This window comes from Salmo salar, chromosome 16, assembly GCF_965601325.2.
Source record: "Salmo salar chromosome 16, fSalSal1, whole genome shotgun sequence".
Taxonomy (NCBI): Eukaryota; Metazoa; Chordata; class Actinopteri; order Salmoniformes; family Salmonidae; genus Salmo; species Salmo salar.
Window position 1 is genome coordinate 96,140,519 of NC_138306.1, and position 27,763 is coordinate 96,168,281.

General features: G+C 51.7%; 2 protein-coding genes across 3 annotated transcripts; both read left to right on the forward strand.

Annotated features, from left to right (window-relative positions):
• The first annotated feature begins 72 nt into the window (after positions 1–72).
• LOC145861165 (DNA excision repair protein ERCC-5-like) lies at positions 73–15,817 on the forward strand. 2 transcript variants are annotated; one of them, XM_082963208.1, is made up of 8 exons: positions 73–160; positions 267–372; positions 609–768; positions 1,706–1,862; positions 2,182–2,319; positions 4,073–4,122; positions 4,970–5,035; positions 15,775–15,817. In XM_082963208.1, the coding sequence occupies exons 4-7, from the start codon at positions 1,752–1,754 to the stop codon at positions 5,028–5,030; spliced, it is 360 nt and encodes a 119-aa protein (XP_082819334.1). In that variant the 5' UTR covers positions 73–160; positions 267–372; positions 609–768; positions 1,706–1,751; the 3' UTR covers positions 5,031–5,035; positions 15,775–15,817. The 2 variants fall into 2 exon arrangements, with proteins under 2 accessions (XP_082819334.1, XP_082819335.1); XM_082963209.1 differs by lacking the exon at positions 15,775–15,817 and having other exon boundaries at positions 4,968–5,213.
• Positions 14,567–25,475, forward strand: LOC106575031 (methyltransferase-like protein 21E). Its single transcript, XM_082963207.1, has 3 exons — positions 14,567–15,932; positions 18,678–18,795; positions 22,391–25,475. Exons 1-3 carry the CDS (start codon positions 15,810–15,812, stop codon positions 22,921–22,923), a joined length of 774 nt encoding a protein of 257 aa, XP_082819333.1. The 5' UTR covers positions 14,567–15,809; the 3' UTR covers positions 22,924–25,475.
• Positions 25,476–27,763: the final 2,288 nt, after the last annotated feature.

The window sequence follows — 27,763 nt, forward strand, 5'->3', positions numbered from 1 at the left end:
GTTACAAAATGACCAAACCGTGGAATAATGCGGAACTATTATCCGCGCTACAATGTTCCACCGTAGGAAATAAAATATTGTTACACCCACAGAAGACAACTTAGTACAAAGTACCGAAGATAATCAATTCTGGTTAATAAACTATTGTTCTCTAGTACAGGTGAGTTTGATAGCCACATGTTTGTATTTGAATCGAGATTTTCAAATAGTTACTACGATGTGGGCGATTTGCTAATAGTCTTATTTTCTGTCTTTATGTTGTCTAGGTTGTCACTCGGAGAGCAATGGGGGTACACGGGCTGTGGAAGCTGCTTGAGACCACCGGGAAGCCCATCAATCCCGAGACACTCGAGGGCAAGATCCTGGCTGTCGGTATCCTTCCGGGCACCCCCCCCCCCCATTGCACTCTTAAACACTTTCTCTCTCCTTGTTCTTGCATTTTTTTTTTTTAAGTAGGGTTCCCTACTTCTTCCACTCAATCTCCCACCCACACCTCCTGCATATCCCAGTCATAACATGTTGTTTGTTTGCATGTGTCTGCATCTGACATAGAATTAGTTTCCAGTGTATTGTGCAAGTAGAGATCCTTGACCCTGTCCCTCTCCCAGACATCAGTATCTGGTTGAAGCAGGCGGTGAAGGGTGTGAGAGACAGGGAGGGAGACATCAGTATCTGGTTGAAGCAGGTGGTGAAGGGTGTGAGAGACAGGGAGGGAGACAGTATCTAGAACGCCCACCTCCTCACCTTGTTCCATCGCCTCTGTAATGGGTGGGTATAATTTGTAATAATAATAATAATAATTATACCCACCCTCTGTAAATCACATCAGACCTGTCTTCGTGTTCGATGGAGATGCACCTCTGATCAAGAAACAGACCCTGGTGTCTGTCTGTCTGTCTGTCTGTCTGTCTGTCTGTCTGTCTGTCTGTCTGCATGTCTGTCTGCATGTCTGTCTGCATGTCTGTCTGCCTGTCTCTCTGTCTGTTTTTATGTTTATGTGTGTGTGTGTTTATGTGGTCTGTCTGTCTGTCTGTCTGTCTGTGTGTGTGTGTGTGTGTGTGTGTGTGTGTGTGTGTGTGTGGTGTGTGTGTGTGTGTGTGTGTGTGTGTGTGTGTGTGTGTGTGTGTGTGTGTGTGTGTGTGTGTGTGTGTGTGTGTTTATGTGGTCTGTCTGTCTGTGTGTGTGTGTGTGTGTGTGTGTGTGTGTGTGTGTGTGTGTGTGTGTGTGTGTGTGTGTGTGTGTGTGTGTGTGTTAACCCTGTGCTTCCCTCCAGGCCATCAGAAGACAGAGGAAGGAGGAGAAGACTGGAGTCCAAACAGACCAATTACAAACTCCTCCCTTCCTGAAGAGAGAGGCCATCAAAGCTGCTCTGGGAGAGGAGAGGAGAGGAGAGGAGAGGAGAGGAGAGGAGAGAGGAGGGGAGGAGAGGAGAGGAGGAGGGGGGAGGGGAGGAGAGGGGAGGAGAGGAGAGGAGAGGAGAGGAGAGGGGAGGGGAGAGGAGAGGGGAGGAGGTAAGGAAGGAAGGAAGGAAGGGAGAGGAGAGGAGGAAGACCATGACCTAAATGAAAGCCCGCTCAGAGCTTCATAACAGATCTACAAGCACTAAGATGGTGATAGATGAACACGGACCATTCCATGTTTCATAGGAGATCTGGTCTGTGTACAGACCTGTAACCAATCTCTCTGTGTTGGGTTCCTCCTCCAGTCAGGATCATCTGCCCAGCCTGTCTGCTGGGAGGAGAGAGGAGGACATGTACATTCTGCCTGCCCTGCCAGCCCAGGAGGAGGAGGAGGAGGAGAGAGAGAGGAGCAGCTCAGAGGAGGAGCAGGAGGGGGAGGACGACAGCCATCACATCTACCAGGTGAGGTCAACACCCACGTCATGTGATGGAGGAGAAAACAGAGAGGGCGGTGCTTTATCAACTTGTCCAATAAGAACACTGTATTCCTTTTTGTTTCATAACGTTTTGCTACCTTGTGACGTCTGGCTGGCTGGCTGGCTGGCTGCCTCTGTCTGTCTGGCTGGCTGGCTGGCTGGCTGGCTGGCTGGCTGGCTGGCTGGCTGCCTCTGTCTGTCTGGCTGCCTCTGTCTGTCTGTCTGCCTGTCTGCCTGTCTGCCTGTCTGTCTGTCTGTCTGTCTGTCTGTCTGTCTGTCTGTCTGTCTGTCTGTCTGTCTGTCAGGGGGATTTATATGAAGACTCTGTGGACATGGACTCTGAGGAGTTTTCTGCCATGCCTCCTGAGGTGAAACACGAGATTCTTAAAGACATGAAGGAATTCAGCAAGAGACGACGCACCATGTACCACACACCTCCTGAGGTACCACACACCATGTACCACACACCATGTACCACACACCATGTACCACACACCTCCTGAGGTACCACACACCATGTACCACACACCTCCTGAGGTACCACACACCATGTACCACACACCATGTACCACACACCTCCTGAGGTACCACACACCATGTACCACACACCTCCTGAGGTACCACACACCTCCTGAGGTACCACACACCATGTACCACACACCTCCTGAGGTACCACACACCATGTACCACACACCTCCTGAGGTACCACACACCATGTACCACACACCATGTACCACACACCATGTACCACACACCTCCTGAGGTACCACACACCATGTACCACACACCTCCTGAGGTACCACACACCATGTACCACACACCATGTACCACACACCTCCTGAGGTACCACACACCATGTACCACACACCTCCTGAGGTACCACACACCTCCTGAGGTACCACACACCATGTACCACACACCTCCTGAGGTACCACACACCATGTACCACACACCTCCTGAGGTACCACACACCATGTACCACACACCTCCTGAGGTACCACACACCAGGTACCACACACCTCCTGAGGTACCACACACCATGTACCACACACCATGTACCACACACCTCCTGAGGTACCACACACCATGTACCACACATCATGTACCACACACCTCCTGAGGTACCACACACCATGTACCACACACCTCCTGAGGTACCACACACCATGTACCACACACCTCCTGAGGTACCACACACCATGTACCACACACCATGTACCACACACCTCCTGAGGTACCACACACCATGTACCACACACACCTCCTGAGGTACCACACACCATGTACCACACACCATGTACCACACACCTCCTGAGGTACCACACACCTCCTGAGGTACCACACACCTCCTGAGGTACCACACACCATGTACCACACACCTCCTGAGGTACCACACACCATGTACCACACACCATGTACCACACACCATGTACCACACACCTCCTGAGGTACCACACACCATGTACCACACACCTCCTGAGGTACCACACACCTTGTACCACACACCATGTACCACACACCTCCTGAGGTACCACACACCATGTACCACACACCATGTACCACACACCTCCTGAGGTACCACACACCATGTACCACACACCATGTACCACACACCTCCTGAGGTACCACACACCTCCTGAGGTACCACACACCATGTACCACACACCTCCTGAGGTACCACACACCATGTACCACACACCATGTACCACACACCATGTACCACACACCTCCTGAGGTACCACACACCATGTACCACACACCTCCTGAGGTACCACACACCATGTACCACACACCATGTACCACACACCTCCTGAGGTACCACCCCCTAACCCAGCCCCCCCCCTCCCAGAGGTCAGGTGACTTCTCCCAGTACCAGCTAGCAGGGGGGGGGGGGGGGGGGTCAGCGATCAAATTTAGCGATTTTCCGCATTGACCTGTTCAAACTCATCCCCTCGTGTGTGTCTGCTTCTGCGTGTGTGTGTCTGCGTGTGTGTGTGTGTGTGTGTGTGTGTGTGTGTGTGTGTGTGTGTGTGTGTGTGTGTGTGTGTGTGTGTGTGTGTGTCTCTGCGTGTGTGTGTGTCTCTGCGTGTGTGTGTGTCTCTGCGTGTGTGTGTGTGTCCCTGTGTGTGTGTGAGTGTGTGTGTGTTTTCTTAACCCTAAACCAACGTTCTGTGGGAGTCGTTTTGGTTGGAACAGCAGGAAGACAGAAGAGACTCTACATCCTGTTATCAAACAGCTCACAGCAGGTACCAGTCTGGGTCAATGGTTGGTCCTAATTATTACAAGTACAGATTGAGAATGACTTGGGGTATAACAGTGAATTTATTGTGAATGACTTGGGGTATAACAGTTAATTTATTGTGAATGACTTGGGGTATAACAGTTAATTTATTGTGAATGACTTGGGGTATAACAGTGAATTTATTGTGAATGACTTGGGGTATAACAGTGAATTTATTGTGAATGACTTGGGGTATAACAGTGAATTTATTGAGAATGACTTGGGGTATAACAGTGAATTTATTGTGAATGACTTGGGGTATAACAGTGAATTTATTGTGAATGACTTGGGGTATAACAGTTAATTTATTGTGAATGACTTGGGGTATAACAGTGAATTTATTGTGAATGACTTGGGGTATAACAGTGAATTTATTGTGAATGACTTGGGGTATAACAGTTAATTTATTGTGAATGACTTGGGGTATAACAGTGAATTTATTGTGAATGACTTGGGGTATAACAGTGAATTTATTGTGAATGACTTGGATAGTGAATTTATTGTGAATGTGTCTCAATTTGCCTCTGATCTGTCCTGTATACCTCCATTCCTCTCCCTCCTCTTCCCTCTCCTCCCTCCCTCCCCTCTCTCCTACTTCCTCTTCCCTCTCCTCCCTTCCCTTCCCTCCCCTCTCTCCCTCCCTCCCTCCCTCCCTCTCCTACTTCCTCTTCCCTCCCTCCCTCCCTCCCTCCCTCCCTCCCTCCCTCCCTCCCTCCCTCCCTCTTCCCTCTCCTCCCTTCCCTCCCCTCTCTCCTACTTCCTCTTCCCTCTCCTCTCCTCCCCTCCCTCCCTCCCTCCCTCCCGCTCAAGAGGATATGGGAAGAGCCAGCCATGATGTGGGAGTGGCCAGCCAAGAAAGGAAGAAAGAAGTAGGAGTGGTTAGTCAGAATACGGGAGGGGCCAACCTGGTTGTGGGAGGGGCCAGCCAGCAGAGGAAGGAAGCGCCTCCTCCTAATAACGGCGTACCTAAACTCCTCCCCAGTAGGACGGAGCGGAGCGGCGGCGACAGCGGGGTCGCCGTGGTAACGGCCCAGTCCGTGTTCGGGGGCCAACCGAGGGAAGGGAGAGGGGGGGGGGAGGGGGGGGGGGGGGAAGAGAGGTGTGAGGGGCAGAGGGAGGAAGACGCTGTGAGAGAACTTTTAAAACTCTGGACCGTCTGGTGGTGATGATGTCATCAGAGGCATATATTCGACCGATAAACAGACGCTGAAACCCACTGGGAAGCGTTTGATGATGTTTCTGAATGATGTTTCTGAATGATGAGGAGACGTAGCGGCGTTAAAGCCATGATGTTGTTGATAAGGATGCGTCTCTGCCTGTCTGTCTGTCGGTGGATTTTCTATGTTTTGGGATGAAGATTTTGGAATAATGAAAATGTTATTTTTTTTTTGTATTACAAAGGCAGTCTTGTTATTTTGTTTACACGATGTCTCTCTGCTTGTTTACACGATGTGTCTCTGCTTGTTTACACGATGTCTCTCTGCTTGTTTACACGATGTGTCTCTCTGCTTGTTTACACGATGTGTCTCTCTGCTTGTTTACACGATGTGTCTCTCTGCTTGTTTACACGGTGTCTCTGCTTGTTTACACGATGTGTCTCTCTGCTTGTTTACACGATGTGTCTCTGCTTGTTTACACGATGTCTCTCTGCTTGTTTACACGATGTGTCTCTCTGCTTGTTTACACGATGTGTCTCTGCTTGTTTACACGATGTCTCTCTGCTTGTTTACACGATGTGTCTCTGCTTGTTTACACGATGTGTCTCTGCTTGTTTACACGATGTGTCTCTCTGCTTGTTTACACGATGTGTCTCTGCTTGTTTACACGATGTCTCTCTGCTTGTTTACACGATGTCTCTCTGCTTGTTTACACGATGTCTCTCTGCTTGTTTACACGATGTGTCTGTGCTTGTTTACACGATGTGTCTGTGCTTGTTTACACGATGTGTCTCTCTGCTTGTTTACACGATGTCTCTCTGCTTGTTTACACGATGTGTCTCTCTGCTTGTTTACACGATGTGTCTCTCTGCTTGTTTACACGATGTGTCTCTGCTTGTTTACACGATGTGTCTCTGCTTGTTTACATCGTTCTTTAACAGCTAGGATGCAGCAGGAAGGGATGCCTCAGAGAGACAGCATCGTTCTTTAACAGCTAGGATGCAGCAGGAAGGGATGCCTCAGAGAGACAGCATCGTTCTTTAACAGCTAGGATGCAGCAGGAAGGGATGCTTGAGAGAGACAGCATCGTTCTTTAACAGCTAGGATGCAACACGAAGGGATGCTTGAGAGAGACAGCATCGTTCTTTAACAGCTAGGATGCAACACGAAGGGATGCTTGAGAGAGACAGCATCGTTCTTTAACAGCTAGAATGCAGCAGGAAGGGATGCCTCAGAGAGACAGCATCGTTCTTTAACAGTTAGGATGCAGCAGGAAGGGATGCCTCAGAGAGACAGCATCGTTCTTTAACAGCTAGGATGCAGCAGGAAGGGATGCCTCAGAGAGACAGCATCGTTCTTTAACAGCTAGGATGCAGCAGGAAGGGATGCCTCAGAGAGACAGCATCGTTCTTTAACAGCTAGGATGCAGCAGGAAGGGATGCCTCAGAGAGACAGCATCGTTCTTTAACAGCTAGGATGCAGCAGGAAGGGATGCCTCAGAGAGACAGCATCGTTCTTTAACAGCTAGGATGCAGCAGGAAGGGATGCCTCAGAGAAACAGCGTTCTTATTTAGGCTAACTGTAGCAAACTGTGTTTGGAATGATAATCTCCACTCCTTGTCTCAATATTTGTCAAGGTATTAACCCCAAGCCCTCCACTCTATTTCCAACTCTGCTAGAACTCTCCCCTTAGTCTCTCGCTCTCTTTTCCCTTCTCTCTCTCTCTCTTCCTCCCTCTAGCTCTTCCTCCCTCTAGCTCTTCCTCCCTCTAGCTCTTCCTCCCTCTAGCCCTTCCTCCCTCTAGCTCTTCCTCTGTCCCTCGCTCTTCCTCCCTCTAGCCCTTCCTCCCTCTAGCTCTTCCTCCCTCTAGCCCTTCCTCCCTCTAGCCCTTCCTCCCTCTAGCTCTTCCTCCCTCTAGCCCTTCCTCCCTCTAGCCCTTCCTCCCTCTAGCCCTTCCTCCCTCTAGCTCTTCCTCCCTCTAGCTCTTCCTCCCTCTAGCCCTTCCTCCCTCTAGCCCTTCCTCCCTCTAGCCCTTCCTCCCTCTAGCTCTTCCTCCCTCTAGCCCTTCCTCCCTCTAGCCCTTCCTCCCTCTAGCCCTTCCTCCCTCTAGCCCTTCCTCCCTCTAGCTCTTCCTCCCTCTAGCTCTTCCTCCCTCTAGCTCTTCCTCTGTCCCTCGCTCTTCCTCCCTCTAGCCCTTCCTCCCTCTAGCCCTTCCTCCCTCTAGCTCTTCCTCCCTCTAGCTCTTCCTCCCTCTAGCTCTTCCTCTGTCCCTCGCTCTTCCTCCCTCTAGCTCTTCCTCCCTCTAGCTCTTCCTCCCTCTAGCTCTTCCTCCCTCTAGCTCTTCCTCTGTCCCTCGCTCTTCCTCCCTCTAGCCCTTCCTCCCTCTAGCTCTTCCTCCCTCTAGCCCTTCCTCCCTCTAGCCCTTCCTCCCTCTAGCTCTTCCTCCCTCTAGCCCTTCCTCCCTTCAGCCCTTCCTCCCTCTAGCTCTTCCTCCCTCTAGCCCTTCCTCCCTCTAGCCCTTCCTCCCTCTAGCTCTTCCTCCCTCTAGCCCTTCCTCCCTCTAGCCCTTCCTCCCTCTAGCCCTTCCTCCCTCTAGCCCTTCCTCCCTCTAGCTCTTCCTCCCTCTAGCCCTTCCTCCCTCTAGCCCTTCCTCCCTCTAGCTCTTCCTCCCTCTAGCCCTTCCTCCCTCTAGCCCTTCCTCCCTCTAGCTCTTCCTCCCTCTAGCCCTTCCTCCCTCTAGCCCTTCCTCCCTCTAGCCCTTCCTCCCTCTAGCCCTTCCTCCCTCTAGCCCTTCCTCCCTCTAGCCCTTCCTCCCTCGCTCTTCCTCCCTCTAGCTCTTCCTCCCTCTAGCCCTTCCTCCCTCTAGCCCTTCCTCCCTCTAGCCCTTCCTCCCTCTAGCTCTTCCTCCCTCTAGCCCTTCCTCCCTCTAGCCCTTCCTCCCTCTAGCCCTTCCTCCCTCTAGCCCTTCCTCCCTCTAGCTCTTCCTCCCTCTAGCTCTTCCTCCCTCTAGCCCTTCCTCCCTCTAGCCCTTCCTCCCTCTAGCTCTTCCTCCCTCTAGCTCTTCCTCCCTCTAGCTCTTCCTCCCTCTAGCCCTTCCTCCCTCTAGCCCTTCCTCCCTCTAGCTCTTCCTCCCTCTAGCTCTTCCTCCCTCTAGCTCTTCCTCCCTCTAGCTCTTCCTCCCTCTAGCTCTTCCTCTGTCCCTCGCTCTTCCTCCCTCTAGCCCTTCCTCCCTCTAGCTCTTCCTCCCTCTAGCCCTTCCTCCCTCTAGCTCTTCCTCCCTCTAGCTCTTCCTCCCTCTAGCTCTTCCTCTGTCCCTCGCTCTTCCTCCCTCTAGCTCTTCCTCCCTCTAGCTCTTCCTCCCTCTAGCTCTTCCTCCCTCTAGCTCTTCCTCTGTCCCTCGCTCTTCCTCCCTCTAGCTCTTCCTCCCTCTAGCCCTTCCTCCCTCTAGCCCTTCCTCCCTCTAGCCCTTCCTCCCTCTAGCTCTTCCTCCCTCTAGCCCTTCCTCCCTCTAGCCCTTCCTCCCTCTAGCTCTTCCTCCCTCTAGCCCTTCCTCCCTCTAGCCCTTCCTCCCTCTAGCCCTTCCTCCCTCTAGCTCTTCCTCCCTCTAGCCCTTCCTCCCTCTAGCCCTTCCTCCCTCTAGCCCTTCCTCCCTCTAGCCCTTCCTCCCTCTAGCTCTTCCTCCCTCTAGCCCTTCCTCCCTCTAGCCCTTCCTCCCTCTAGCTCTTCCTCCCTCTAGCCCTTCCTCCCTCTAGCCCTTCCTCCCTCTAGCTCTTCCTCCCTCTAGCCCTTCCTCCCTCTAGCCCTTCCTCCCTCTAGCCCTTCCTCCCTCTAGCCCTTCCTCCCTCTAGCCCTTCCTCCCTCGCTCTTCCTCCCTCTAGCTCTTCCTCCCTCTAGCCCTTCCTCCCTCTAGCCCTTCCTCCCTCTAGCCCTTCCTCCCTCTAGCTCTTCCTCCCTCTAGCCCTTCCTCCCTCTAGCCCTTCCTCCCTCTAGCCCTTCCTCCCGCTAGCCCTTCCTCCCTCTAGCCCTTCCTCCCTCTAGCCCTTCCTCCCTCTAGCTCTTCCTCCCTCTAGCTCTTCCTCCCTCTAGCCCTTCCTCCCTCTAGCCCTTCCTCCCTCTAGCTCTTCCTCCCTCTAGCTCTTCCTCACTCTAGCTCTTCCTCCCTCTAGCTCTTCCTCCCTCTAGCTCTTCCTCCCTCTAGCCCTTCCTCCCTCTAGCCCTTCCTCCCTCTAGCCCTTCCTCCCTCTAGCTCTTCCTCCCTCTAGCCCTTCCTCCCTCTAGCTCTTCCTCCCTCTAGCCCTTCCTCCCTCTAGCTCTTCCTCCCTCTAGCTCTTCCTCCCTCTAGCTCTTCCTCCCTCTAGCCCTTCCTCCCTCTAGCTCTTCCTCCCTCTAGCTCTTCCTCCCTCTAGCCCTTCCTCCCTCTAGCCCTTCCTCCCTCTATCTCTTCCTCCCTCTAGCTCTTCCTCCCTCTAGCCCTTCCTCCCTCTAGCCCTTCCTCCCTCTATCTCTTCCTCCCTCTAGCTCTTCCTCCCTCTAGCCCTTCCTCCCTCTAGCCCTTCCTCCCTCTAGCCCTTCCTCCCTCTAGCTCTTCCTCCCTCTAGCTCTTCCTCCCTCTAGCTCTTCCTCCCTCTAGCCCTTCCTCCCTCTAGCTCTTCCTCCCTCTAGCTCTTCCTCCCTCTAGCCCTTCCTCCCTCTAGCTCTTCCTCCCTCTAGCCCTTCCTCCCTCTAGCCCTTCCTCCCTCTAGCTCTTCCTAACCTTCTCTCACCTGTTTTCTTCATTCTCTCTAATTCACGTTTCCCTCTCTCTCTCTCTTTGGCTGACCCACCAGGCAGTATGCCAACGGAGGGAGGGAAGGAAGGAAAGGAGAGCGGGAGGGAGGGGTGTACCATACCCAGTATGCCAACGGAGGGAGGGAAGGAAAGGAGAGAGAGAGAGAGAGAGATAGAGGGAGGGAGGGAAGGCAAGGAGAAAGAGAATCATACACCAACCCCTCACAACACACAGCCAGCCGACCTGACTGAGCCCCGGAGCACCAAGCCTAAAGGAACCCAACTCTGTTCCCTGGACATCTAACGCTCCGTTTTGGAGAAACCCGGTCCGATTTTATTACTGCTACTAACCCACAACCTCCTCACCCCTTACTGCTACTAACCCACAACACTCCTCACCCCTTACTGCTACTAACCCACAACACTCCTCACCCCTTACCGCTACTAACCCACAACACTCCTCACCCCTTACTGCTACTAACCCACAACACTCCTCACCCCTTACTGCTACTAACCCACAACACTCCTCACCCCTTACTGCTACTAACCCACAACACTCCTCACCCCTTACTGCTACTAACCCACAACACTCCTCACCCCTTACTGCTACTAACCCACAACACTCCTCACCCCTTACCGCTGCTAACCCACAACACTCCTCACCCCTTACTGCTACTAACCCACAACACTCCTCACCCCTTACTGCTGCTAACCCACAACACTCCTCACCCCTTACTGCTGCTAACCCACAACACTCCTCACCCCTTACTGCTACTAACCCACAAACTCCTCACCCCTTACTGCTACTAACCCACAACACTCCTCACCCCTTACTGCTACTAACCCACAACACTCCTCACCCCTTACTGCTACTAACCCACAACACTCCTCACCCCTTACCGCTGCTAACCCACAACACTCCTCACCCCTTACTGCTACTAACCCACAACACTCCTCACCCCTTACTGCTACTAACCCACAACACTCCTCACCCCTTACTGCTACTAACCCACAACACTCCTCACCCCTTACTGCTACTAACCCACAACACTCCTCACCCCTTACTGCTGCTAACCCACAACACTCCTCACCCCTTACTGCTACTAACCCACAACACTCCTCACCCCTTACTGCTACTAACCCACAACACTCCTCACCCCTTACTGCTACTAACCCACAACACTCCTCACCCCTTACTGCTACTAACCCACAACACTCCTCACCCCTTACTGCTACTAACCCACAACATTCCTCACCCCTTACTGCTACTAACCCACAACACTCCTCACCCCTTACTGCTGCTAACCCACAACACTCCTCACCCCTTACTGCTACTAACCCACAACACTCCTCACCCCTTACTGCTACTAACCCACAACACTCCTCACCCCTTACTGCTACTAACCCACAACCTCCTCACCCCTTACTGCTACTAACCCACAACCTCCTCACCCCTTACTGCTACTAACCCACAACACTCCTCACCCCTTACTGCTACTAACCCACAACACTCCTCACCCCTTACTGCTACTAACCCACAACACTCCTCACCCCTTACCGCTACTAACCCACAACCTCCTCACCCCTTACTGCTACTAACCCACAACCTCCTCACCCCTTACCGCTACTAACCCACAACACTCCTCACCCCTTACTGCTACTAACCCACAACATTCCTCACCCCTTACTGCTACTAACCCACAACACTCCTCACCCCTTACTGCTACTAACCCACAACACTCCTCACCCCTTACTGCTACTAACCCACAACACTCCTCACCCCTTACTGCTGCTAACCCACAACACTCCTCACCCCTTACTGCTACTAACCCACAACACTCCTCACCCCTTACTGCTACTAACCCACAACACTCCTCACCCCTTACTGCTACTAACCCACAACACTCCTCACCCCTTACTGCTACTAACCCACAACATTCCTCACCCCTTACTGCTACTAACCCACAACACTCCTCACCCCTTACTGCTACTAACCCACAACACTCCTCACCCCTTACCGCTGCTAACCCACAACACTCCTCACCCCTTACTGCTACTAACCCACAACACTCCTCACCCCTTACTGCTACTAACCCACAACACTCCTCACCCCTTACTGCTACTAACCCACAACACTCCTCACCCCTTACCGCTGCTAACCCACAACACTCCTCACCCCTTACTGCTGCTAACCCACAACACTCCTCACCCCTTACTGCTACTAACCCACAACACTCCTCACCCCTTACTGCTACTAACCCACAACACTCCTCACCCCTTACTGCTGCTAACCCACAACACTCCACAACACACCAAGGTACGGTACCATAGCTAGAACTTTCAGAACCCACACGGGATACAGAACGAAACGGGTCGGTTTATGGGATGACTCACTACGTCAACTTTATGCTTATCGCTGTACGTAACGAAACGTCGGTTGTCGGTAGTTGAAGTGCACTCTGGGTAGATTGGTGGTATTCGTTGGTTGATGGGGTCACTATGAGTGTTTTTATAGCGGTTCGTAGACTTGCTTTATAGCATCGTAATCAAGGTACATTGACACACACACACACAGGCACACACACACACACACAGGCATACACACACACACACACAAGCTGTGAAGTGATTTAAGAGCAGTTCTGCGTCTCTCCCCTCACTAGCTTACATAACTGGTATACCAGCTGCATGTCTGTCTGTCAGAGAGGACGCAAATAACCTGGCAGCGAGTACACTAATCAGCTACATAGAGGGGTTATATTACCCTAATGAGGGGCTAGGTTACTGTACTGATGCTGGGTCAGCTAGCCGTGTAGAGGGGTTATATTACCCTACTGAGGGGCTAGGTTACTGTACTGATGCTGGGTCAGCTAGCCGTGTAGAGGGGTTATATTACCCCTACTGAGGTGCTAGGTTACTGTACTGATGCTGGGTCAGCTAGCCGTGTAGAGGGGTTATATTACCCTACTGAGGGGCTAGGTTACTGCACTGATGCTGGGTCAGCTAGCCGTGTAGAGGGGTTATATTACCCCTAATGAGGGGCTAGGTTACTGTACTGATGCTGGGTCAGCTAGCCGTGTAGAGGGGTTATATTACCCCTACTGAGGGGCTAGGTTACTGTACTGATGCTGGGTCAGCTAGCCGTGTAGAGGGGTTATATTACCCTACTGAGGGGCTAGGTTACTGTACTGATGCTGGGTCAGCTAGCCGTGTAGAGGGGTTATATTACCCTACTGAGGGGCTAGGTTACTGTACTGATGCTGGGTCAGCTAGCCGTGTAGAGGGGTTATATTACCCCTAATGAGGGGCTAGGTTACTGTACTGATGCTGGGTCAGCTAGCCGTGTAGAGGGGTTATATTACCCTACTGAGGGGCTAGGTTACTGTACTGATGCTGGGTCAGCTAGCCGTGTAGAGGGGTTATATTACCCCTACTGAGGGGCTAGGTTACTGTACTGATGCTGGGTCAGCTAGCCGTGTAGAGGGGTTATATTACCCCTACTGAGGGGCTAGGTTACTGTACTGATGCTGGGTCAGCTAGCCGTGTAGAGGGGTTATATTACCCCTACTGAGGGGCTAGGTTACTGTACTGATGCTGGATCAGCTAGCCGTGTAGAGGGGTTATATTACCCCTACTGAGGGGCTAGGTTACTGTACTGATGCTGGGTCAGCTAGCCGTGTAGAGGGGTTATATTACCCCTACTGAGGGGCTAGGTTACTGTAGTGATGCTGGGTCAGCTAGCCGTGTAGAGGGGTTATATTACCCCTAATGAGGGGCTAGGTTACTGTAGTGATGCTGGGTCAGCTAGCCGTGTAGAGGGGTTATATTACCCCTAATGAGGGGCTAGGTTACTGTACTGATGCTGGGTCAGCTAGCCGTGTAGAGGGGTTATATTACCCCTAATGAGGGGCTAGGTTACTGTACTGATGCTGGGTCAGCTAGCCGTGTAGAGGGGTTATATTACCCCTACTGAGGGGCTAGGTTACTGTACTGATGCTGGGTCAGCTAGCCGTGTAGAGGGGTTATATTACCCCTACTGAGGGGCTAGGTTACTGTACTGATGCTGGGTCAGCTAGCCGTGTAGAGGGGTTATATTACCCCTAATGAGGGGCTAGGTTACTGTACTGATGCTGGGTCAGCTAGCCGTGTAGAGGGGTTATATTACCCTACTGAGGGGCTAGGTTACTGTACTGATGCTGGGTCAGCTAGCCGTGTAGAGGGGTTATATTACCCCTAATGAGGGGCTAGGTTACTGTACTGATGCTGGGTCAGCTAGCCGTGTAGAGGGGTTATATTACCCTACTGAGGGGCTAGGTTACTGTACTGATGCTGGGTCAGCTAGCCGTGTAGAGGGGTTATATTACCCCTAATGAGGGGCTAGGTTACTGTACTGATGCTGGGTCAGCTAGCCGTGTAGAGGGGTTATATTACCCCTACTGAGGGACTAGGTTAATGTACTGATGCTGGGTCAGCTAGACCTGTAGAGGGGTTATATTACCTTACTGAGGGACTAGGTTACTGTACTGATGCTGGGTCAGCTAGCCGTGTAGAGGGGTTATATTACCCTACTGAGGGGCTAGGTTACTGTACTGATGCTGGGTCAGCTAGCCGTGTAGAGGGGTTATATTACCCTACTGAGGGGCTAGGTTACTGTACTGATGCTGGGTCAGCTAACCGTGTAGAGGGGTTATATTACCCTACTGAGGGGCTAGGTTACTGTACTGATGCTGGGTCAGCTAGCCGTGTAGAGGGGTTATATTACCCCACTGAGGGGCTAGGTTACTGTACTGATGCTGGGTCAGCTAGCCGTGTAGAGGGGTTATATTACCCTACTGAGGGGCTAGGTTACTGTACTGATGCTGGGTCAGCTAGCCGTGTAGAGGGGTTATATTACCCCTACTGAGGTGCTAGGTTACTGTACTGATGCTGGGTCAGCTAGCCGTGTAGAGGGGTTATATTACCCTACTGAGGGGCTAGGTTACTGTACTGATGCTGGGTCAGCTAGCCGTGTAGAGGGGTTATATTACCCCTACTGAGGGGCTAGGTTACTGTACTGATGCTGGGTCAGCTAGCCGTGTAGAGGGGTTATATTACCCCTACTGAGGGGCTAGGTTACTGTACTGATGCTGGGTCAGCTAGCCGTGTAGAGGGGTTATATTACCCCTAATGAGGGGCTAGGTTACTGTACTGATGCTGGGTCAGCTAGCCGTGTAGAGGGGTTATATTACCCCTAATGAGGGGCTAGGTTACTGTACTGATGCTGGGTCAGCTAGCCGTGTAGAGGGGTTATATTACCCCTACTGAGGGGCTAGGTTACTGTACTGATGCTGGGTCAGCTAGCCGTGTAGAGGGGTTATATTACCCCTACTGAGGGGCTAGGTTACTGTACTGATGCTGGGTCAGCTAGCCGTGTAGAGGGGTTATATTACCCTACTGAGGGGCTAGGTTACTGTACTGATGCTGGGTCAGCTAGCCGTGTAGAGGGGTTATATTACCCCTACTGAGGGGCTAGGTTACTGTACTGATGCTGGGTCAGCTAGCCGTGTAGAGGAGTTATATTACCCTACTGAGGGGCATTACCCTACTCTTTCCTCTGAGAGAGAGGATGATGGGAAATACATCAACAACCTGAGACTGTACTGACAGAGAGGATGATGGGAAATGCATCCATCTTCTCCGTTATGGTTCGCCAGGTGTTGCTGCGGATGCTGAGCTGGCAGCTGCCATTATGTCCAGGACGATCATCCAGTCTCTGATCACCGTGGAAGCCTGGGAGGGCTACACCTTCGCCGATCATCAGATCAGGATCAAGGAGTCACATGACCTCTACGGAGCTGTGATGTGGCCCTCGGTACGACAGGCGCCTTTACGCTCGCCTTCGTCGTCCTCGCTGACGCTACTGCCTTTACGCTCGCCTTCGTCGTCCTCGCTGACGCTACTGCCTTTACGCTCGCCTTCGTCATCCTCACTAACACTACCCTTACGCTCACCTTCGTCATCCTCACTAACACACTACCCTTCTGCTCACCTTCGTCATCCTCACTAACACTACTACCCTTACGCTCACCTTCGTCATCCTCACTAACACTACCCTTACGCTCACCTTCGTCATCCTCACTAACACTACTACCCTTACGCTCACCTTCGTCATCCTCACTAACACTACTACCCTTACGCTCACCTTCGTCATCCTCTCTAACACTACTACCCTTACGCTCACCTTCGTCATCCTCACTAACACTACTACCCTTACGCTCACCTTCGTCATCCTCACTAACACTACCCTTACGCTCACCTTCGTCATCCTCACTAACACTACTACCCTTACGCTCACCTTCGTCATCCTCACTAACACTACTACCCTTACGCTCACCTTCGTCATCCTCTCTAACACTACTACCCTTACGCTCACCTTCGTCATCCTCACTAACACTACTACCCTTACGCTCACCTTCGTCATCCTCACTAACACTACTACCCTTACGCTCACCTTCGTCATCCTCACTAACACTACTACCCTTCTGCTCACCTTCGTCATCCTCACTAACACTACTACCCTTACGCTCACCTTCGTCATCCTCACTAACACTACTACCCTTACGCTCACCTTCGTCATCCTCACTAACACTACTACCCTTACGCTCACCTTCGTCGTCCTCACTAACACTACCCTTACGCTCACCTTCGTCATCCTCACTAACACTACTACCCTTACGCTCACCTTCATCATCCTCACTAACACTACTACCCTTACGCTCACCTTCGTCGTCCTCACTAACACTACTACCCTTACGCTCAACTTCGTCGTCCTCACTAACACTACCCTTACGCTCACCTTCATCATCCTCACTAACACTACTACCCTTACGCTCACCTTCATCATCCTCACTAACACTACTACCCTTACGCTCACCTTCGTCATCCTCACTAACACTACTACCCTTACGCTCACCTTCGTCATCCTCACTAACACTACTACCCTTCTGCTCACCTTCGTCATCCTCACTAACACTACTACCCTTCTGCTCACCTTCGTCATCCTCACTAACACTACCCTTACGCTCACCTTCATCATCCTCACTAACACTACTACCCTTACGCTGACCTTCGTCATCCTCACTAACACTACTACCCTTACGCTCACCTTCGTCATCCTCACTAACACTACTACCCTCACGCTCACCTTCGTCATCCTCACTAACACTACTACCCTTCTGCTCACCTTCGTCATCCTCACTAACACTACCCTTACGCTCACCTTCATCATCCTCACTAACACTACTACCCTTACGCTCACCTTCGTCATCCTCACTAACACTACTACCCTTCTGCTCAACTTCGTCGTCCTCACTAACACTACCCTTACGCTCACCTTCATCATCCTCACTAACACTACTACCCTTCTGCTCAACTTCGTCGTCCTCACTAACACTACCCTTATGCTCACCTTCGTCATCCTCACTAACACTACTACCCTCACGCTCACCTTCGTCATCCTCACTAACACTACCCTTACGCTCACCTTCGTCATCCTCACTAACACTAATACCCTTACGCTCACCTTCGTCATCCTCACTAACACTACTACCCTTACGCTCACCTTCGTCATCCTCACTAACACTACCCTTACGCTCCCCTTCATCATCCTCACTAACACTACCCTTACGCTCACCTTCGTCATCCTCACTAACACTACCCTTACGCTCCCCTTCGTCATCCTCACTAACACTACTACCCTTACGCTCACCTTCGTCATCCTCACTAACACTACCCTTACGCTCCCCTTCGTCATCCTCACTAACACTACTACCCTTCTGCTCCCCTTCGTCATCCTCACTAACACTACTACCCTTCTGCTCACCTTCGTCATCCTCACTAACACTACTACCCTTACGCTCACCTTCGTCATCCTCACTAACACTACTACCCTTCTGCTCACCTTCGTCATCCTCACTAACACTACTACCCTTACGCTCACCTTCGTCGTCCTCACTAACACTACTACCCTTACGCTCACCTTCGTCATCCTCACTAACACTACTACCCTTCTGCTCACCTTCGTCATCCTCACTAACACTACTACCCTTCTGCTCACCTTCGTCATCCTCACTAACACTACCCTTACGCTCACCTTCGTCGTCCTCACTAACACTACTACCCTTCTGCTCACCTTCATCATCCTCACTAACACTACCCTTACGCTCACCTTCGTCATCCTCACTAACACTACTACCCTTACGCTCACCTTCGTCATCCTCACTAACACTACTACCCTTACGCTCACCTTCGTCATCCTCACTAACACTACCCTTACGCTCACCTTCGTCATCCTCACTAACACTACCCTTACGCTCACCTTCGTCATCCTCACTAACACTACCCTTACGCTCACCTTCGTCATCCTCACTAACACTACTACCCTTACGCTCACCTTCGTCATCCTCACTAACACTACTACCCTTACGCTCACCTTCGTCATCCTCACTAACACTACTACCCTTCTGCTCACCTTCGTCACAATCATTACTTTTAAATTCCACTTTTTTCCTCACCATGTGTAACTTCATTTTTAAAATGTCCTGTTATTTCCCATCAGGCCATAGTGCTGTGTTACTTCCTGGATACGCACCGTGACACGTACAACCTGCTGGACAAGAACGTCATCGAGCTGGGCGCCGGGACCGGTCTGGTCTCCGTAGTTACCAGCCTTTTAGGTGAGACAATCTTGTGTTTTACAAAGTCGCATGGGTCGTCCCAGACTCCCTCCTCATACATATTACATACGGGTCGTCCCAGACTCCCTCCTCATACATATTACATACGGGTGGTCCCAGACTCCCTCCTCATACATATTACATACGGGTCGTCCCAGACTCCCTCCTCATACATATTACATACGGGTCGTCCCAGACTCCCTCCTCATACATATTACATACGGGGTCGTCCCAGACTCCCTCCTCATACATATTACATACGGGTGGTCCCAGACTCCCTCCTCATACATATTACATACGGGTCGTCCCAGACTCCCTCCTCATACATATTACATACGGGTCGTCCCAGACTCCCTCCTCATACATATTACATACGGGTCGTCCCAGACTCCCTCCTCATACATATTACATACGGGTGGTCCCAGACTCCCTCCTCATACATATTACATACGGGTGGTCCCAGACTCCCTCCTCATACATATTACATACGGGTCGTCCCAGACTCCCTCCTCATGCATATTACATACGGGTCGTCCCAGACTCCCTCCTCATACATATTACATACGGGTCGTCCCAGACTCCCCCCTCATGCATATTACATACGGGTGGTCCCAGACTCCCTCCTCATACATATTACATACGGGTCGTCCCAGACTCCCCCCTCATACATATTACATACGGGTGGTCCCAGACTCCCTCCTCATACATATTACATACGGGTCGTCTCAGACTCCCTCCTCATACATATTACATACGGGTCGTCCCAGACTCCCTCCTCATACATATTACATACGGGTCGTCCCAGACTCCCTCCTCATACATATTACATACGGGTCGTCCCAGACTCCCTCCTCATACATATTACATACGGGTCGTCCCAGACTCCCTCCTCATACATATTACATACGGGTGGTCTCAGACTCCCTCCTCATACATATTACATACGGGTCGTCCCAGACTCCCTCCTCATACATATTACATACGGGTCGTCCCAGACTCCCTCCTCATACATATTACATACGGGTCGTCCCAGACTCCCTCCTCATACATATTACATACGGGTCGTCACAGACTCCCTCCTCATACATATTACATACGGGTGGTCTCAGACTCCCTCCTCATACATATTACATACGGGTCGTCCCAGACTCCCTCCTCATACATATTACATACGGGTCGTCCCAGACTCCCTCCTCATACATATTACATACGGGTGGTCCCAGACTCCCTCCTCATACATATTACATACGGGTGGTCCCAGACTCCCTCCTCATACATATTACATACGGGTGGTCCCAGACTCCCTCCTCATACATATTACATACGGGTCGTCCCAGACTCCCTCCTCATACATATTACATACGGGTGGTCCCAGACTCCCTCCTCATACATATTACATACGGGTCGTCCCAGACTCCCTCCTCATACATATTACATACGGGTGGTCCCAGACTCCCTCCTCATACATATTACATACGGGTCGTCCCAGACTCCCTCCTCATACATATTGCATACGGGTCGTCCCAGACTCCCTCCTCATACATATTACATACGGGTGGTCCCAGACTCCCTCCTCATACATATTACATACGGGTCGTCCCAGACTCCCTCCTCATACATATTACATACGGGTGGTCCCAGACTCCCTCCTCATACATATTACATACGGGTCGTCCCAGACTCCCTCCTCATACATATTACATACGGGTGGTCCCAGACTCCCTCCTCATACATATTACATACGGGTCGTCCCAGACTCCCTCCTCATACATATTACATACGGGTGGTCCCAGACTCCCTCCTCATACATATTACATACGGGTCGTCTCAGATACCCTCCTCGTTAGTGTTTTTTAGGTTTTAGTTTTTCGTGCCCATCCAATCAATCAATCAATCAAATGTATTTATAAAGCCCTTCTTACATCAGCTGATGTCTCAAAGTGCTGTACAGAAACCCAGCCTAAAACCCCAAACAGCAAGCAATGCAGGTGTAGAAGCACGGTGGCTAGGAAAAACTCCCTAGAAAGGCCAGAACCTAGGAAGAAACCTAGAGAGGAACCAGGCTCTGAAGGGTGACCAGTCCTCTTCTGGCTGTGCTGGGTGGAGATTAGAAACCTAGAGAGGAACCAGGCTCTGAAGGGTGACCAGTCCTCTTCTGGCTGTGCTGGGTGGAGATTAGAAACCTAGAGAGGAACCAGGCTATGAGGGGTGGACCAGTCCTCTTCTGGCTGTGCCGGGTGGAGATTAGAAACCTAGAGAGGAACCAGGCTCTGAGGGGTGGCCAGTCCTCTTCATGGCTGTGCTGGGTGGAGATTAGAAACCTAGAGAGGAACCAGGCTATGAGGGGTGGACCAGTCCTCTTCTGGCTGTGCCGGGTGGAGATTAGAAACCTAGAGAGGAACCAGGCTATGAGGGGTGGCCAGTCCTCTTCTGGCTGTGCTGGGTGGAGATTAGAAACCTAGAGAGGAACCAGGCTATGAGGGGTGGACCAGTCCTCTTCTGGCTGTGCTGGGTGGAGATTAGAAACCTAGAGAGGAACCAGGCTATGAGGGGTGGACCAGTCCTCTTCTGGCTGTGCTGGGTGGAGATTAGAAACCTAGAGAGGAACCAGGCTATGAGGGGTGGACCAGTCCTCTTCTGGCTGTGCTGGGTGGAGATTAGAAACCTAGAGAGGAACCAGGCTATGAGGGGTGGACCAGTCCTCTTCTGGCTGTGCCAGGTGGAGATTAGAAACCTAGAGAGGAACCAGGCTATGAGGGGTGGACCAGTCCTCTTCTGGCTGTGCCGGGTGGAGATTATAACAGAACATGGCCAAGATGTTCAAATGTTCATAAATGACCAGCAGGGTCAGATAATAATAAATCACAGTGGTTGTTGAGGGTGCAACAGGTCAGCACCTCAGGAGTAAATGTCAGTTGGCTTTTCATAGCCGATCATTCAGAGTATCTCTACCGCTCCTGCTGTCTCTAGAGAGTTGAAAACAGCAGGTCTGGGACAGGTAGCACGTCCGGTGAACAGGTGGCAGGTCTGGGACAGGTAGCAGGTCTGGAACAGGTGGCAGGTCTGGGACAGTTGGCAGGTCTGGGACAGGTGGCAGGTCTGGGACAGGTAGCAGGTCTGGGACAGGTAGCAGGTCTGGGACAGGTAGGAGGTCTTGGACAGGTAGCAGGTCTGGGACAGGTAGAAGGTCTGGGACAGGTAGCAGGTCTGGGACAGGTAGCATGTCTGGGACAGGTAGAAGGTCTGGGACAGGTAGCAGGTCTAAGACAGGTAGAATGTCTGGGACAGGTAGCATGTCTGGGACAGGTAGCAGGTCTGGGACAGGTAGCAGATCTGGGACAGGTAGAAGGTCTGGGACAGGTAGCAGGTCTAAGACAGGTAGAATGTCTGGGACAGGTAGCATGTCTGGGACAGGTAGCGGGTCTGGGACATGTAGCATGTCTAAGACAGGTAGCAGGTCTGGGACAGGTACAAGGTCTGGGACAGGTAGCAGGTCCGGGACAGGTAGCACGTCCAGTGACACCACCCTCTTCAGAGGACAGAACATCTCCTTCCTGTTTGGTAACTGGTGTTTGTTTGTTTTATTATTTCCTAGGTGCCAAGGTGACGTCCACGGACCTACCGGAGGTGCTGAGTAACCTGCAGTATAACGTACTCCGTAACACCAGGGGGCAGTGTAGACACCCTCCTCAGGTCACTGAGCTGTCCTGGGGGAAGGAGCTCGAACAACACTTCCCTCAGGCTACCTGTCACTACGACTACGTGTTCGCCGCTGACGTGGTGTACTGCCACCCTTACCTGGGGGAACTCTTGGACACCTTCGATCACCTGTGTCAGGACGGGACGGAGATCCTCTGGGCCATGAGGTTCCGTCTGGACAGAGAGAACCAGTTCGTAGAACGGTTCCGGTCCAGGTTCCATCTGGAAGAACTGTATGATCTGCCTAGTCTCAGTATCAAACTGTACCGAGCATCAAGGAAGGAGATGGGAAGGAAGACACCGTCTGGAGAGGCTGCAGGGGGATGGAGAGATGGATGGATGGATGGATGGATGGATGGATGGATGGATGGATGGATGGATGGATGGAGAGGCTGCTTAATACTACCATGCTCTACGGAAGCAGTCTGAGACACTGCAGGGGGATGGATGGATGGATGGATGGATGGATGGATGGATGGATGGATGGATGGATGGATGGATGGATGGATGGATGGATGGAGAGGCTGCTTAATACTACCATGCTCTACGGAAGCAGTCTGAGACACTGCAGGGGGATGGAGAGATGGATGGATGGATGGATGGATGGATGGATGGATGGATGGATGGATGGATGGATGGAGAGGCTGCTTAATACTACCATGCTCTACGGAAGCAGTCTGAGACACTGCAGGGGGATGGAGAGATGGATGGATGGATGGATGGATGGATGGATGGATGGATGGATGGATGGATGGATGGATGGATGGATGGATGGATGGATGGATGGATGGAGAGGCTGCTTAATACTACCATGCTCTACGGAAGCAGTCTGAGACAATGCAGGGGGATGGATGGATGGATGGAGAGATGGATGGATGGAGAGATGGATGGATGGAGAGATGGATGGATGGATGAGAGATGATGGATGGATGGATGGATGGATGGAGAGATGATGGATGGATGGAGAGATGGATGGATGGAGAGATGGATGGATGGAGAGAGAGAGAGATGATGGATGGATGGAGAGAGAGATGGATGGAGAGATGGATGGATGGATGGAGAGATGGATGGATGGATGAGAGATGATGGATGGATGGAGAGATGGATGGATGGATGGAGAGATGGATGAAGAGATGGATGGATGGAGAGAGAGAGATGATGGATGGATGGAGAGAGAGATGGATGGAGAGATGGATGGATGGATGGAGAGAGAGATGGATGGATGGATGGAGAGATGGATGAAGAGATGCATGTGAATGTGTGTTATTTGATTGCATCCCAGCCACAGACTCAGAGAATCAACAAAGGCATTGTGGAGAAGGTCATTACCCTAAACTATTGAAGGTCATTACCCTAAACTATTGAAGGTCATTACCCTAAACTATTGAAGGTCATTACCCTAAACTATTGAAGGTCATTACCCTAAACTATTGAAGGTCATTACCCTAAACTATTGAAGGTCATTACCCTAAACTATTGAAGGTCATTACCCTAAACTATTGAAGGTCATTACCCTAAACTATTGAAGGTCATTACCCTAAACTATTGAAGGTCATTACCCTAAACTATTGAAGGTCATTACCCTAAACTATTGAAGGTCATTACCCTAAACTATTGAAGGTCATTACCCTTGAGCCGACATCCACAGCATTTCGGGGAAATTGTACTGTCATGGCCCAGAAAATAATTTCTTGCATCCCTTTGTTTTGTTGTAGCTGTCCTCTTTACGGAGGTTACTGTCGTCTTTACGGAGGTTACTGTCGTCTTTACGGAGGTTGCTGTCGTCTTTACGGAGGTTGCTGTCGTCTTTACGGAGGTTACTGTCCCCTTTACGGAGGTTACTGTCCCCTTTACGGAGGTTACTGTCCCCTTTACGGAGGTTACTGTCCCCTTTACGGAGGTTGCTGTCCCCTTTACGGAGGTTGCTGTCGTCTTTACGGAGGTTGCTGTCGTCTTTACGGAGGTTACTGTCGTCTTTACGGAGGTTACTGTCGTCTTTACGGAGGTTGCTGTCCTCTTTACGGAGGTTACTGTCCCCTTTACGGAGGTTACTGTCCCCTTTACGGAGGTTGCTGTCGTCTTTACGGAGGTTGCTGTCGTCTTTACGGAGATTACTGTCCCCTTTACGGAGGTTGCTGTCGTCTTTACGGAGGTTACTGTCCCCTTTACGGAGGTTGCTGTCCCCTTTACGGATCTCTCCTCCCCTTCCTGTCTGGGCCTTGAACTCTCCTCCCCTTCATGTCTGGGCCTTGAACTCTCCTCCCCTTCCTGTCTGGGCCTTGAACCCTCCTCCCCTTCCTGTCTGGGCCTTGAACTCTCCTCCCCTTCCTGTCTGGGCCTTGATCACTCCTCCCCTTCATGGCTGGGCAGATCAGTATTTTATTGTTTTCTCTGCTATTATTCAGTTGTATTTCTGATTGAAGATGTCCACTACATGACCAGAAGGACATATAGTGGACCTGCTTCACCTGATGTGTTGCTGTAGCATATCGAGACCTGCTTCACGTGATGTGTTGTTGTAGCATATCGAGACCTGCTTCACCTGATGTGTTGCTGTAGCATATCGAGACCTGCTTCACCTGGTGTGTTGCTGTAGCATACCGAGACCTGCTTCACCTGATGTGTTGCTGTAGCATATCGAGACCTGCTTCACCTGATGTGTTGCTGTAGCATATCGAGACCTGCTTCACATGATGTGTTGCTGTAGCATACCGAGACCTGCTTCACCTGATGTGTTGCTGTAGCATATCGAGACCTGCTTCAGCTGATGTGTTGCTGTAGCATACCGAGACCTGCTTCACCTGATGTGTTGCTGTAGCATATCGAGACCTGCTTCACCTGATGTGTTTCTGTACATATCAAGACCTTAAGCTTGAGGAAAAAGCTCATGTCCGTACAATAAACACTATTTATTTTGTAATATGTTATTTGTTGCTTTATGCAGTAATTTATCAAATGAGAAATAAAGTACATTATAAACACCTTTTGTCTGTAAATGGTTCTGGACAGGAAGTGGTTGTATCCGTCAGTCTACTGAAGAGGAAAGGACATGGGTCAGAGAGGGGGGGGGGGGGGGGTTGAGGTGAGACGGTCCACCTGTCAGTACGACCCGTCTGCCCTTTAGGTCCCAACGGGACGTGAAGACATACCTCATCCATCTCTCATCCTATTTCAGTCTCCATTGTGGTGAGATGGGATTCCTGTGATATCCTCTTGGCTGGATACCAACCCCCCCCAATAACACTACAACACCAGACCCCCCCCCCCCCCCAATAACACTACAACACCAGACCCCCCCCATAACACTACAACACCAGACCCCCCCCCCCAATAACACTACAACACCAGACCCCCCCCCCCAATAACACTACAACACCAGACCCCCCCCCCAATAACACTTCAACACCAGACCCCCCCCCCCCCAATAACACTACAACACCAGACCCCCCCCCAATAACACTACAACACCAGACCCCCCCCCCAATAACACTACAACACCAGACCCCCCCCCCCCAATAACACTACAACACCAGACCCCCCCCCAATAACACTACAACACCAGACCCCCAACCAAAACTAAACATACCCCCCCAATAACACTACAACACCAGACCCCCCCCCCCAATAACACTACAACACCAGACCCCCCCCCAATAACACTACAACACCAGACCCCCCCCCCAATAACACTACAACACCAGACCCCCCCCCAATAACACTACAACACCAGACCCCCCCCCAATAACACTACAACACCAGACCCCCCCCCCCATAACACTACAACACCAGACCCCCCCCCCCAATAACACTACAACACCAGACCCCCCCCCCCATAACACTACAACACCAGACCCCCCCCCCAATAACACTACAACACCAGACCCCCCCCCCCAATAACACTACAACACCAGACCCCCCCCCAATAACACTACAACACCAGAACCCCCCCAATAACACTACAACACCAGACCCCCCCCCAATAACACTACAACACCAGACCCCCCCCCAATAACACTACAACACCAGACCCCCCCCCCCAATAACACTACAACACCAGACCCCCCCCCCCCAATAACACTACAACACCAGACCCCCCCCCCAATAACACTACAACACCAGACCCCCCCCCCAATAACACTACAACACCAGACCCCCCCCCCAATAACACTACAACACCAGACCCCCACCCCCAATAACACTACAACACCAGACCCCCCCCTTAATAACACTACAACACCAGACCCCCCCCCAATAACACTACAACACCAGACCCCCCCCCCCAATAACACTACAACACCAGACCCCCCGCCAATAACACTACAACACCAGACCCCCCCCCAATAACACTACAACACCAGACCCCCCCCCCCAATAACACTACAACACCAGACCCCCCCCAATAACACTACAACACAGACCCCCCCCCAATAACACTACAACACCAGACCCCCCCCCCAATAACACTACAACACCAGACCCCCCCCCAATAACACTACAACACCAGACCCCCCCCCCCAATAACACTACAACACCAGACCCCCCCCCAATAACACTACAACACCAGACCCCCCCCCCCAATAACACTACAACACCAGAGCCCCCCCCAATAACACTACAACACCAGACCCCCCCCCCAATAACACTACAACACCAGACCCCCCCCAATAACACTACAACACCAGACCCCCCCCCCCAATAACACTACAACACCAGACCCCCCCCCCAATAACACTACAACACCAGACCCCCCCCCAATAACACTACAACACCAGACCCCCCCCCAATAACACTACAACACCAGACCCCCCCCCCCAATAACACTACAACACCAGACCCCCCCCCCCAATAACACTACAACACCAGACCCCCCCCCCTAATAACACTACAACACCAGACCCCCCCCAAATAACACTACAACACCAGACCCCCCCCCAATAACACTACAACACCAGACCCCCCCCCAATAACACTACACCACCAGACCCCCCCCCAATAACACTACAACACCAGACCCCCCCCAAATAACACTACAACACCAGACCCCCCCCCAATAACACTACAACACCAGACCCCCCCCCCAATAACACTACAACACCAGACCCCCCCCCCAATAACACTACAACACCAGACCCCCCCCCCAATAACACTACAACACCAGACCCCCCCCAATAACACTACAACACCAGACCCCCCCCCCCAATAACACTACAACACCAGACCCCCCCCCCCAATAACACTACAACACCAGACCCCCCCCCCCCAATAACAC

Bases quoted from the DNA above. Each gene is read 5' to 3' on its own strand.
- LOC106575031 (XM_082963207.1), top strand. From the start codon at position 15,810: ATGTCCAGGACGATCATCCAGTCTCTGATCACCGTGGAAGCCTGGGAG. The intron at 15,933-18,677 runs GTACGACAGGCG...ATTTCCCATCAG, and splicing joins GAGCTGTGATGTGGCCCTCG to GCCATAGTGCTGTGTTACTT. The intron at 18,796-22,390 runs GTGAGACAATCT...ATTATTTCCTAG, and splicing joins CGTAGTTACCAGCCTTTTAG to GTGCCAAGGTGACGTCCACG.
- LOC145861165 (XM_082963208.1), top strand. From the start codon at position 1,752: ATGTACATTCTGCCTGCCCTGCCAGCCCAGGAGGAGGAGGAGGAGGAG. The intron at 2,320-4,072 runs GTACCACACACC...TGGTTGGAACAG, and splicing joins TGTACCACACACCTCCTGAG to CAGGAAGACAGAAGAGACTC. The intron at 4,123-4,969 runs GTACCAGTCTGG...CCCGCTCAAGAG, and splicing joins TATCAAACAGCTCACAGCAG to GATATGGGAAGAGCCAGCCA.